Here is a 14,257-nt window from a genome sequence, read left to right as displayed (position 1 = left end):
TATGTGCAGGTTGTAAAGAGGTTAAGGAAAATGGTGAATTGATTTGGACGATTTTCCGCTGGGATAATTTTCCGCAACACGCCAGGCATCCCAGGCTGGCCAACTCACAAATATTTTTATGTACTGTTGTCTCCTTTTTGTTCAATTTTAGAACATTATCGGAATAATTCGTCCATAAAGAGACTTATATCGGGAGGGTCACTCGACCTCTCCAGATTTGCGTGTAGAAACACGCGGCGCGCTAATAACTGTGACTTTTTATCAGAAAATGCCTTAAGACGTGTTTTATTGTATGAATTTATAGTTAGTTCGCTGAACAGCCTGCAATGCTATTGCGATTCAGTATTTAATCGAGCAGTATTTATTTAAAGGTTTTTTCAGGTCCTGTCTTTTGTTTTTCAGGTTTTTCCTAAAAAAACAACATTGATTTAATTAAGGTTATAAATAAACAAACACCATTATCTTCCAGTCTTCACATTCCCTCCGTCCACAAATCAATTAATCAATCCCAATTAAAAAAATATGTTTTTTTTTTGTATAATGAGGAGTAATGTTACGCGCATGTTATGAGACTCTTAAAAATAAAGAAATGCGTAAATAGATTCTACCACATATATAACTTTGTATTATAAACCACCATTTTTTATAGTTTCATTTTGAAATCGCCTTTACAAGCAATAACTTAAACAATAAAAATACATGCGGTAACATATGTATGTTTTCAGATACGCTTACACGTGATTCCGATAGTAATCGCCAAAACAATGTTGTACTGACCAATGTCAAGAGTCATGTAATGAGGACTTCAAAATACTCAGATTTTTTACAAGAAATCTTTTAATATCGAAAATCATTAAATTAATTCGCACGATGCAGAGAGGAGCGTCAGTTTTTTACTTTAAATAAAACTTTTCGAAGCCTTCCGTTTTTTAATATAGAGGACGAAAAACCAACTTATCAAGTGTGCAGCAGCGTCCTGAAGGAACAGCTTTAGCTTTCTAGATATAAAGCTTGAATGACGTTTGCTAAGGGTCCGACTACACTACATCACTACAAGTTAAAATCTATAAGGTAAATCGCTTAATAAGACCCATAGGTCTTTATATCGTGAAAAAGGAAAATCGATCACATTCATCATGTCCTTTCAGTTTAACAGTTCCCAGAAAAGCTTCTTTATGTAAGTAGTTCAGTAAAACAACATGAAGATCAATAATTATCAGAGAACCTTATTAACCTGTATCTAAAGTTATCGTCACACATTTACGTCTTAATTTTACGAATCAAATCGATTGTTTACAAGAAGTCTAATTAACATAAAAGTATTAATGACAATAATATTATCTGTCGCTGATATTTTAGTCTCGTTTATCGTAAGTGCGGTCATTACTTCTTCACTTATTACCTCTACACGCTAACTGACCTTGGTCAGGGCGGAATCTTCTAGAATTTACGATACATTGCTGGCTTTCTTCCCTAGGTGATAAGACAACTGGATAGTTAGCAAGCAATGTAAGCTTACTTAAATAAAATAGTTTAACGTTAATTTTGTAGTAATTAGCTCATAATAGTGATAATGTTATAGTAATAATTTACTTGTTATCCAGAAATTGATACGTCTTGAGTTAGTGTCGGTCCCGCCTTCCAAATAATAGCTCCGTACGGGTGATTTTATTGTGCTGTGATTTTGTTTGAACTTTTCACATTTTCTTATTAAAATTTAAAATAATGGAGTTGACAATAATTTCTATCTTAAAGCGGTGATAAATATTTTTCAGTAGTGCTTAATAAATAAAACTTTTTTTAAATTTAATTTAAATAGTTTTGAAAATAATAAATTAAAATGGGTCTCGCCGACTTTTCGCGGAGACAGTGGTTGACGATAGTTGTAATATCGATAGCTGATTTTTGTAATGCAATATGTGTTGCACTTCAAGCACCTTTTTATCCTCAGGAGGTAAGTATTTTTTTATAATTAAGTAGTGTAAACTATATGAACCTTTGAAGCTGATCTTTGATGGTTTACTTAAATAATGGACGTTAAGCTGGCTAAGTTATCTTTGGGGTTTAAAATAAATTCATGAGTGACTACGTAAAAAGTATTTTTATAGTATATTATGAAAATACTTTTTTATTCATCGTAGAACGTATTCGTGATTACAGGGTAGAATAATGATTACAAAAACCATCCCATGTATTTAGCAATGTAATGTATGTAGCTTTGCCTTACAAAAAAAACTATGACATACATAAGTTATATTAACCAAGTGTACCAAGTTCTTAATTGGTGGCTCTTGAGAACCTAAAAACTGCTCTTAATAATAAAGATTCAGATATTCATTCACAGAAAGACATTTTCCTATTTTTTCAGGCAATCCATACATCTTTTCTTAGGTCTTCCTCTTCCCCTCTCTCCTTGTGATCAGACAGTATCAGTATTAAATGATGCTATCTCTACACCACTCGAAAAGTTATTTGCCGAAGTTGGTACATATAGGAAAGTTAATGAAAAGATCTAACTTTTTGCATCTGCTTTTTGAACATATTGTTAGATGTGACTCGGAACACATAATTTTATGTACTCCTACTAATATTTTGCACATATTATTTTAATAAACCATCGTTAGATGTTGAAATATTAGAGAGTGTGTCGACCGTACTCTCAAGGATAATTGTTGTGAATACGCACCTTTAAATGATTTTGATAAGTATTAATATAAGGATGCGCAAATACATAAGAATATTCACAAACGTATTTAGTTCTTCTTCTATTAAGTAGTTAATTTTATTCTAGTTCGCATAAATTACCTAGAGAATAAGACCATATAGTCCATTAGATGTCATAAGACTATTTGCCAAATAAATTAAATGTCCTGAAAAAACAATAATTATGGCATAAAATGGAAATATTGTCCTCGCACCTACCGCACACACAACTTAACGTTGGCCACAAGCTCATGAAAAATACCTCAAGTTGTACCTGTAATAAGAATCCATCCACTGATGTATGACCGGAGGTTAATAAGTCAGAATACATGTTGAAAACTGTATCTTGGTCCATAATAAATTATCACCATAGTAACCAATTTCTCTCAACCAATCTCTAGCTACAAAAATACACATTACAAAGTTATTATGACCCTAAACTGCTTGTATGTCGCTGATTATGAAACAATAGAAAATCAATTGGTTCTCATGTGTAATTGTGTTGTAATTTAAGAACTTATTATTTTTACAAATTGGGTATATTCTGTACATCTAACTCGTGCAAATCACAGCTACCTCGCTAGTGTCCGTTCGACTGGTGTCCGTGCGATAACCTTCGAGCAAAAAGTCGGCCCTTATCGACACGACGCCATCACTAGGCGCGAGCGCATGCGTCTAGCTATGCGTCGGGTAGGCCTTATAATATGTAGCTAAGTAACTTGCGTATGTGTTGCTGAAACTTTTCAAAAATATGTCTCACATTTATATCGTATATCTACTATTATTTTTAAGTAAAAAAAATTGGGTTCAGTGAGGTGAGGAAACAACGCAAACGCTTAGATTATGAATGCTTTTAGCTAATTGAACTTCAAAAGTGACAATTTCTTATTAATTGTATGTAAGTATATTAACTTCATGATATTGACTAAATATGATCACGCACATGAATGAATCTTATCCGGTTACGAATAAACAGAACATAACAAATAGCATCTACAGCTATTTTTCTTCTCAAATATCGTTATTTTTGTGGACGGAATAGGCTTTAAACAAAATCTAGGCGGGATTGTGACCGTGATAGTCATTTCTTAACGGTTTCAAGGTTAAGCTGTTATATAAACGGTTACAGCCTATTTGATTATAATTTACGACTTACGACCAATTTCACTCTTTTGATTTTCATTACCACACTGATTAACAATATTTTCGAGTCATAATTTTGACTATTTGTGTTGATTTATTCCTATTGGTAACTATATCCAATCTAAACTGTAAGTATGTCAATACTCTACACTACACTCGCTACACTCTCATATTGTGTATTAATATTAAGGAATGAGGGGCCCACTTTCTTCAAATTCATCTTATTGTTACAGCCTTTTTATCGTCCCACTGCTGGGCACAGGCCTCTTCTCACAAGGAGAAGGATTGAGCATTGATCACCACGCTTGCTCAATGCGGGTTGGTGATTTCAGACTAAATAGTCCAGGTTTCCTCAAGATGTTTTCCTTCACCTTTTTATCAGCCATTGGTGTCTAAGATATACTTAGAAAGTACATACAAACTTTGAAAAGTTGCATTGGTACTTGCCTGACCTGGAATCGAACCCACACCCACATACTCGAGAGGTTGGTTCTTTACCCACTAGGCCACCACGAAATTCATCGAAATTCAAATTCATCTACGATCGTAATCCTTGTTTTTTTGTACGTTGAGAATCCTCATGCGGATTCTTAATCTAGGAGGAAAAACCGGGGAGAGGTAGGGTAGGCTGAACTCCAACTAGCTAAAACCATTCTGCATCTCCTCCCACGCACGGGTGGGGGGCAATATAAATAAAGGTTCTAACCAGTTTTTTGTCAATTGTTCTAAACTGAACGGTTTGCGCGAAACTCACTTTTTATCTATACAGCATTTGTACGGAACCCTCGGTGCGAGAGTCCGACTCGCACTTGGCCGGTTTTTTTTCTGTATTTTCTTGGACATTGGGACTCGCATTTTATCAGCGGCGAATGTTCGAGCCCCTTCTATTATGTAATGAGTAAATAAAACCAGAAAACCCACAATAGCTTATCATTCATAACTTCTGGAATGAGACAATTAGGACGCGTTCTTGAGTGATAACGAGGGATCTTCATTGATCAATTAACCCATCAATATTTACAAATATTATAATAATGAGATCACATCTGTTTCTTCGTAAATGCTTCAATGTTCTGTCGGGGCTACGGGATTGTTCGAGAAGAAAATTGGATTGGATACCTCTTTCTGTATCACAAACATTGTCGTAATAACCCCAGCATATACTCAACCATTTCCTTGTACTTTCTCATTTTTTCATATTCTCGTCAATAGGAATAAAGTCAAGTCTAAACACAAGATTATATGTAAGAAGTTTCTTCCAGTTGATATCAACTCCGAAGACAGTTTGTAAATAATCATAACCTTAAAAAGGTATGCTAAGACTAGATATCTGTCTTACTTAGGTAGTATATACTTACCAGACTACTTAGGTAGAACACGAGTCATATAGGTACCTATACCACTCGTGGTAAGTATACCATTACGTAATTATAGATAAGCTACAAAAGATAATCCTAATAAAAACAATTTCTTTAACCTATAACATTGACATAACAAATTAATTGATTTAAATGCAATTATTATTGATTAGTAAGTCTTGTGACTAGAATTTATACTTATCAACAAGTATTACATGGATGCTGTTACTGTCTGGCTTATGATCTTTGAGCTGGATAGAGCAAGTCGTGATTTTCAAAACTTATTCAGGTACTAGATAATGACATACGTAATACATAAATCAATAAAAATAATTCATGTTGTCGTAACATCGCTGTTTTGGCCAAAAACGCAGACGTAAACCGAATATTGTTCTTCACAAATATACAAACATAAATAATTCGGTTGTTTATACTAACAAATGAATTCATGTCTATCTCCAATGCCTATGTACGTATCCATTTTACTTATATTCCTAATCTAATATTTTTTTATCTGTTTTTATTTCAGGCAGAGAAAAAAGGTTGCACAGCCACGGAGTTCGGGTTGGTTTTCGGAGTATTCGAGCTAGTAGTGTTTCTAGTCAGTCCTATTTATGGTGCTCATCTAAATAGGCTAGGTCCTAAGCTTCTGTTCAATGGAGGAATCCTCACTACGGGAACTTGCGCCATTTTCTTCGGGTAAGTTGATCTATTATTGAAAAAGTCTATAAATGTTTAATAATAGAATAAAAAAATTACGTGCTAAAAATATGTTCAAACATTCTACAAAACAAAAATATTTTTATCACAAAAAAAAACTTCTTCTGCAAAAAGTTTTAAATTCAATTAATATTTTGGAAACTGGCCAAAATGAACGAAAAAAATAATGCAAGCCATTTAAACACAGAAAAATAAAGCATTAAAAAATAAACTCTAATGGCATCCCATATTTTTTTCGTGCGAAAGTGGCCAGCTATCTCTCAAATATTTGAGTGGTCTGCACCAAAAAGTTTTCATATCACAATTTATTTTTATTTTTCACTGTGTTTACGTTATTCTAAGAATGTTTGCTGTTTTAAAATGTAGTTTTTGTTTATTTTAAAGGATGTTGGATAAGGTGGAAGGCCATGTGCCGTTCATCACCTTGAGCTTCATCATCCGAATAGTGGAGGCGATGGGAAATGCCGCCTTCCTCACCGCATCCTTCGCCATCATAGCCAAAGAGTTTCCTAACAACGTGGCTACTATGTTTGTAAGTTATTTTTATTTTGTAAAAACTTTAATCGAAAGTATAAAATAAATTAACAAGTATTTTTAAAGCTGTGTCAAAAAATCTTGTTTTTTTTTATTGCAATAAACCCTCTTTAATTTGAATTAGGCAGAATAGTATAGACCTACCGGAGCGTCATTTTTTTTTATCTGTTTAGTGAATTAAAAAACCATTCTTATTTTTCGTGAACAAAACATAATATATTACAAAATTGCTGGTGTTTAATAAATATAAGCGTTCAATATTAGTGTCTATCGAAGTATTTAACATGTAAGTTATAACTTTTGATCAGTAACTAAGTAGGTATATGTTAAAAGTTCTTTAGAAAAAATTGGACTATTTGAACAAAATAACTTCGACTGCCCTACGTGTCCTAGATACTGCTTTCATCACCCAAAATGACAGTCAAAAGTACAGAATTACATCAGATGTAATACGTAACTGCTAAGATTAACGTTCGACTACGGGTCGTGATAATCGCTCTTAACATTGATCCCACTAGTTCTTATTGATAGAGTGTTATTGACCTGACCTGTGTGTTAATAGTTTAAACATAGAAATACTAATACTACATAGAAAGATTTGTACTTTGTATCCAAACTATAAAAGACCCTAAGACATGCTTTTTTTAAACATTGCTAGATAAATCATCACGAGTATGAATGCACTGAGCTACATTGCAAAGATTGTTGACATATTATTTTAATCATTCTGTATTATTTGCGATTTTAGTATCATACGCATTTTTTTTTGTATAAGAACTAAAACGTTATGATTACATCGAAGTGAAGCTACAATGAATATTGCATTTTAATTAGCGAAATGAAAACGCCTGACAAAATTAAATAGCAAAGTTGTAAATCCACACTATAAAACACCTTCTCGGATGAAATGCACAAAGTCAACAATACTTATTCATACTGCTTTAGAACAAAGATTCAACTAGATAGATCTTTAAATAGGTTGTGGGCATATAGTTCTTTGCATAATATAGCCAATAAATAACTAATTCGTTTTTTCTTATTCCAGGCATCATTAGAAACCTTCTTCGGTCTAGGCTTGATAGTGGGCCCGACGTTGGGTGGGGCTCTATATGACTATGGAGGTTACTCCTTGCCTTTCGCGGTGTTGGGTTCAGCTCTGTTCTGTGCAGCTGTCATGAGTTGCCTCGTGCTGCCGAGGAACCATGATGATGAAGATCTAAAGCCTGGTGGACGTAAGTTAAAAGAAATACACATTATTTTATTTTGGCCCATTTTCGCCGGCAGCATATCATATTTTCCTTAAATAACGGTTCTTCGAAATTTGTTTAATAATCAGCGATTTGAATGAAGGTAAATACTTCTTTTTCAGTACTTCAAAAATAAAGTATTAGTACTTTGAGTTGATATAGGTGTCGACACCTTCATGTTGCTTCGTTGATTGCATACCTCTTGCCTTGCTGTTTACAAGGAAATCACAAAATACATACTTTAAATGAATATGGAATCTATTTGTCGATCATAAAGTTAGGAGCTTTAATAATTAATCCAGGAACTATTTTTATTATATCCAGGAAATTATCAAGAAATCAATACTGTAAATGTACGTACAAATATAATTCTGTTATTTACGTACCTTATATTTCCTCCGCAGCCTCAATGATTTCCCTGCTGAAGGTGCCTGGCGTGTCGCTGTCGGCACTCAGTATCATGGTCACCAGCATGAGCATAGGATTTCTGCAGGCGACGCTCGAACCGCATCTGCGTCAAGTAAGTCATTAAGGATTATTATATCTAGTTATTCAACTAAGTATACACTTTAGGTAGCTTATTCTCCTTTTGCTATGCTATTCACTTTACTTACATCTTCGGTATTTAGGTTATTTTTAGGTAATAAAAAATATTTTTCACCTCTCCCTTTATATACTTGTAATACCATACTTATGAATAAATCTTTTTTCATGCGTTTTAGAGTGAAAAGAATAATTCATTAATTTGTTTCGCTGTTAAGACAATACGGGCTACCAATTAAGGTGGTTTCGTATAAGAATAAATTGAACCTAAAAGAAGGTGCCGAGTGTGCTTTAGTAAATAAGGATGCGTGTATTTGTGCATAGCTCTCTTTTCTTCTCATACATTCATAACATCATTATCTAGGTAATCATTTTCTTCTTCTTCAACTATGTCTAATTTGTTACCTCTACCCCCAGTTCCAATTCTCCTCCATGGTCCTGGGTCTAATGTTCGTGATCAACGGCGGTCTATACGCGATATCAGCCCCCGGTTGGGGCTGGTTGTGTGACCACCCCGCCATAAGGCCTAAGTACGTCATCGCTGTAGGCTGCGCTTTTGTGGCTGGTGGCTTCTTGCTCATAGGACCCGCGCCTTTCTTTGATATGAACACGTGAGTATGGGTTTTTTTTCTGATATTCTACCGTAGAGTAATGCCCATCCAATAATGTTGTGTGTTAACGCCTGATAAAATTAGCACTGCAATCTGACAACTGATTGTGGTGTGATAGAATCTTTAAAGGCTACACCTGACTGTTTTATTTTAGTATCTAATACATTTTCTTGTCCTTCAAAATGCAGTTACCTAACTTGAAAATAATTTCTGAAAAATGTTTTCAAAATTTTATTTTCATCATTTTAAAAAGGCTTATTATATTCCTGGTGACTAATAACTTAAAAGTCGACAAATGTTGGCAACAAATAAAATAACTTGCAAGCGATGAAATATTTTCGCGACTATTATAATATGTAAGGTTCAAAATTAAGGGTGTTATAAAAACTAAAAACCAGCAGCTGCGTTTGGGTAGCAAATAAACTATACCAGTCAATTGAAATATTAGGTGAGGAGCTGTTTATAATGACTTGGCGACTAATAATGTTAGTTGGGTGGCAAAGATAATATGTTACCAACTATTTCGTGCCGACTAAAAACCCAGTTTCAGGCTTCGCTTTATGGATAGCTCAAAATATTAAAAGGAGTACAATAAAAAGGAATAAGAGTTAATTATTAATATTGTGTATCCTAATTTCATGAAAACGGCGGAAGGTGCTGTGGTATTATCTCACTTGGAGCACTATGAAGATGGTAGAATTTAATTTGGATTCATTTTATTTAGCATATTGCCATTTATAACCTTCAATTAAAAAAACATTGTATTAAAATTGAAGTTAGTGACGAAAACGAATCGCAGCAAAACCGACTCCACGTAGTCTTGTCTGCCCTACCCCTAGAGTGCAATTCAAAACCGCGTAGGCGCGGAGGGGCGAGGCGGCCTGCTCGCATGGGACCGCCGGAGCCCCGCAGCGCCGGAGCCGTGACAGAAGTCATGCTTGCTGCATGTTGCATGCTTACTTCCATGCTATTCACCTATAACTTTGAAAATAACAGCCGAAAAATATTTTTTCTTCATGCCATTTTAGACTTTATTTAAGCTATTAAAAAGTCGCACAATATATTTATAATATGAGCTAGTTTATATTTATTCTTCATCCAAACAATTTTAAATAGAACCTGATTTGTATTATTTATGAATGCCCATTTTCTATTTTATTGTCATCATTAAGTTTTCGCTTAGATATTAATTCAGTTGCCAAAAGAAAAACTTGATGCTAGTTTAAATTAAAACGGACCTCATAACTGATATATTAATATGCTACCTTTGACTTATTATGATACTCCTTTTTAGCTGCCAACCCATTATAAATGGTACCCACTTTATTATTTTTTTAAACCTATATTCGTTTTACTTAGTCGCCGCGTTAAATACATGCCTTTTAAAAATAAGTATTCAGGTAGAAAACCATAACTCCATAACCATAACCATAAATAGCTTCCGACTAGAATCTCCTAAAAACTCCACAAACATTCCTTATACAATGAAGGCAATATACCTAATATTTGTTTGCACGATGTATTTCAGGCAGATGTGGGCAGTAGTACTAGGTCTGATCCTCCACGGGCTGGGTATGGGCAGTCAGCTCGTCGCCTCCTTCTCCGATGCACTATCTACTGCTATGTAAGTTACCTTACCTATTAATTTGAAAAAAAATATAGACCTTGGGCCTCGTCATTTTTATTAAAATTAGACATCAGTGGTGTTGGAAGGAATAGTTATTATAAGAACATATTCCATTACACTACATTCCAAAAAGTATCTTAACGAATGTAGCCGAAATTATACCAAGGCGTTTCAAAATATCGATGTCCATAGTGACGACGCTCCTCCGAACCACGTTCCTGATGACGTCATTCAAATTATGAAATTCCAGTATAAGCATGCTGTCCTTTTTTTAATGACTGCAGTTTTAAAATTATAATCTGTGACAATACAAAAGAAGCCAAAAAAACAAATGAGTAAGGAAAAAAAGCCACAGGAGCAAATTACTCACATTTTTTGTCTAATATTCACCCAAACTCCCAATAACAATCATTTGTTTCTTTCCTTGTCAACTTAAAAACTGCCGACTTTTGCTAACTTTTTGCAAGAGGAAAAAGCTACCTAAATAATGAAGGTTTCATTGCGGTGTCATTTAAAAACTCAAAGTGTGTATGCCTAATCGTTTAGGGTCAATAACTGAGATGTTTAATTTGGATGTATTTAAAAAAAACTCGATGTATTTAAATATGCAGAAATACATCCACCGTGAGTAATGTGTTTGTCCGTTAAACAAGCTAATATAGTTTGTCGTGTCAAACAAAACACCCAAAAATTGTTGAATACCACACCACGCCTCACACATCTGATACGAACGTGCAAAAATATCTTTTTTATCTCAACACTTTTTGTAATCAATAATTCTAGATTCTTCTATGAACATCATCTGCCTAGCCTTTTCCCATCTATGTTGGAGTCGGCCCTTCTAGGTTTCTATGTATAACCAACACCATATCTCCCACAGTGCAAGCGGTCTTCCAAACTCCATAGAAACTTACGGGCTGGTCTCAGGCATGTGGACGTCTACATTTGCTCTGGGCGCCTTCATCGGGCCCACTGTGTCTGGTCTGCTCTTCGACTCTATTGGCTTCCGAAACTCTACACTCTTCGTTTTTATTCTCCATGTGGTTACGGTGAGTATTAAATAAATACAGTGTTACGATTTGTGAATTTGAAAAGAAGTAAATCATACCAATAAACAAAATCAGAAAACTTGTGTCCTACTCAAGTTTACAAATTAATAACTCTATGCTATTCTAAACTATTCGGAACATCTCTTTTTCTCTATTCTCAAAACGTGTACATTTTTTTCAAAACTCGTGGATGATATAAGCTAATATTGTAGTAACTTTAAGAATACTAGCCCTTATTGCTTCATGTCTCAAATAAAAAAAGTTAAATCAAAATTCAACAATCACAAATAAAGTGTTTCAGGTCCGATTCTTAAATGTTTCTACTAAAGCTAAGATAACTTCCATTTACACTAACTACCTACCATTTAAGACACTTACCATTTACATATTCGTGAACAGATGGTGATGATGCTAATGTTCACGTGGACCTGCGACCGCTCCTCCAAGATGGATGTCTCAGTGTCAGCCGGAGACTTGCTCCAGATTGACGGAACCCTCGACGAGAGTGTGCTCATTGGAGACAAGTTCTTACCACCCCCTAGGACTAAGAGGTAATTATATCAAGTTCATACATTTTAAGGATGCTGGTTGGAGTATCTGGGTCATCCATGTCATCATCATCATCATGTCTTCAACATTGACAGGTAACGTTTCAACATAACCGTCACGTCTCGTTCAGGCACTCAACTCCATGAACTTTATTTCCTTTTTGGGAACTTTTTCACACGACATTATCACAAGCCCTGAGGAATTCAAATGACCAAAACTCACACCCATTTTCGTCATCCAAGATGCCATTAAAGGTTGCATTGTATCTTTCAAACGTATAACAGTCCCAGTGCCATTATGATCAGAGACTTATCATTTTACTTTCAGAATCTCTTTCACTGCAATAATATAAGACCACATCATCCATCTATCATTCTGGTGGTGGTTAAATTATCACAATTACACGTGTTGTGTTTTGTTATTTCTTGTTTTTGATCTTCTATCTTATGAATCCTCTACTGATGGCTTTCCACAACTTGGACCAGTAGCAAGTTTAGCCAATTAACTCCTATCTTATGCCAAAAGTTACTTCTTTTCTACGGTCTTGAACGATCTACCAGTTGTTTTATTTAGCACGTTGCAAACCCCTTATTGACTCTTATTTCTTAAATTGATGATTTTAAAAGATTAACGACGTGACGGTTAAGTATTTATTAATGTACTTAATGTCTAAGATGGTCCAGCCGATGCACGGTGGCAGACCCACTGGTTGAAAACATGATCGTCGGTGACGCTCTACAGCAGGATAGGACTAGGAGGTAAGTTCCATGTTAGACTTGGTAACATTTGAAGTGTGATAAGTCTTAGGCGTCGTCCTAATTGGGAGCGATCGTGCTATGGCGCGATGCGTTTTTCATCTAACACGTCGTCCTAATTGAAAGCGATTGTGCTATGACACGATGCGTTCTCGTCGTTTGATGAGTTCAAACATACAGATTTCATCAGAGTGTCCTGTTTGAACCTCGCAAGTGAGATAGTGAGATCGTAAGATGAAAAACGCATCGCGCCATCGTGCGATCGCTCCCAATTAGGACGACGCCTTAGAGGAAACTGAATAAATATACCAGTAAATCTCAATCGGTATTGTTACATTCCAATAACACAGATTTCGTCGTATACTTGTATCTAGTTCCTGAACAAAATATACCGTCCAGTTTCTATTCAGCTAATTGCTAGGCCACACATTTAAGGCGTAATTCCTGCCCTTCAATAACAGTAACTTCCACATTATACACAACTACTACACCATCTTTATCCACACTCACAACCATCTCACAAACTCTAGAAACTTCCACCCACTCACTCACTCCACTTCTTCCAGCCGTCGTTGCGGCATCAGCGTGGAACAATCCCGTCCCCCCGCTATGAACAGCCTCATAGCTTGCTCCAGCTACAAGAACAGGCGCAGTCCTTGGAGCCAGCGAACTCCTCGATACCGACCTACTTACGGCAGCCTCGACCACAGGTACAGAGGAGCTTATAATACGTAGACTGGAAATGTGTAGTAGGTTTACGTTAGTTGTAATGTCTTTTTTAGACTGTCTCGTATATTTTTTGTGACAGCCTCGACTACAGTCTTGGTTAGGTTAGAAAACTTCAAGTAAGTAAAGAAAAAGGTAGGGTCTTATTCCTCAGTTCTTCGCCCAGAGTTCCTAACAATGTAATAATCATGTTTCGTAGGCAGGCTCTTACGATAGAAGGACGATAACTTCAGTAACCTAACGTTTGAGATAGGACCTTTTAAAGACATTATAGGTACTCGAGCTTTAATATAGCTCGATTGTTGTAAAGGTTTTTTGCATTTAATGGATATTTATTTTTTCTTCATTTAGTGAGCTGTCACTGAAATATATTTTGCATAATGTTTTTGAATTAGTATGCAATCGATGCAATGCGCGGTTTTATTACTACATCGATAACTAAACTATGTTTTATTTGTATGTATATTAGTATCTATCTATGTTAAGTTTAAATAAAATAAGTAACTTCGTAGGTAGCTGACAATTTCCTATTACTTATGTTAACTAATAGTTTTATGTGTTGTAAATAAATTATGATTATTTTAATAAAAATATTATTTTTAATTCCTTGTTTCCTTTCTTTAAATTCAGCTTTCCTATTTGTTTAGTAATTGAATTAATTTTTTCTCTGCCTCCAGTAACACATACATTTT

At 35.0% G+C, this 14,257-nt stretch overlaps 2 protein-coding genes across 3 annotated transcripts in view; both read left to right on the top strand.

Moving 5' to 3' along the window:
• The window catches only part of LOC126054939 (small ribosomal subunit protein uS14m), a 180,005-nt gene that overhangs the window by 37,137 nt on the left and 128,611 nt on the right, over positions 1–14,257 (top strand). The window lies entirely within an intron of this gene.
• LOC126054970 (MFS-type transporter SLC18B1-like) lies at positions 1,655–14,024 on the top strand. 2 transcript variants are annotated; one of them, XM_064034902.1, is made up of 11 exons: positions 1,655–1,954; positions 5,734–5,903; positions 6,309–6,456; positions 7,504–7,690; positions 8,110–8,225; positions 8,666–8,859; positions 10,388–10,483; positions 11,367–11,535; positions 11,935–12,086; positions 12,759–12,842; positions 13,406–14,024. In XM_064034902.1, exons 1-11 carry the CDS (start codon positions 1,841–1,843, stop codon positions 13,572–13,574), a joined length of 1,599 nt encoding a protein of 532 aa, XP_063890972.1. In that variant the 5' UTR covers positions 1,655–1,840; the 3' UTR covers positions 13,575–14,024. The 2 variants fall into 2 exon arrangements, with proteins under 2 accessions (XP_063890972.1, XP_063890973.1); XM_064034903.1 differs by lacking the exon at positions 12,759–12,842 and having other exon boundaries at positions 1,657–1,954; positions 13,406–14,022.

The sequence above is a fragment of the Helicoverpa armigera genome, chromosome 5 (assembly GCF_030705265.1).
Source record: "Helicoverpa armigera isolate CAAS_96S chromosome 5, ASM3070526v1, whole genome shotgun sequence".
NCBI classification, from domain to species: Eukaryota; Metazoa; Arthropoda; class Insecta; order Lepidoptera; family Noctuidae; genus Helicoverpa; species Helicoverpa armigera.
The sequence above is the reverse complement of the archived record's forward strand: the minus strand, read 5'-3'. Positions and strand labels throughout refer to the sequence as shown.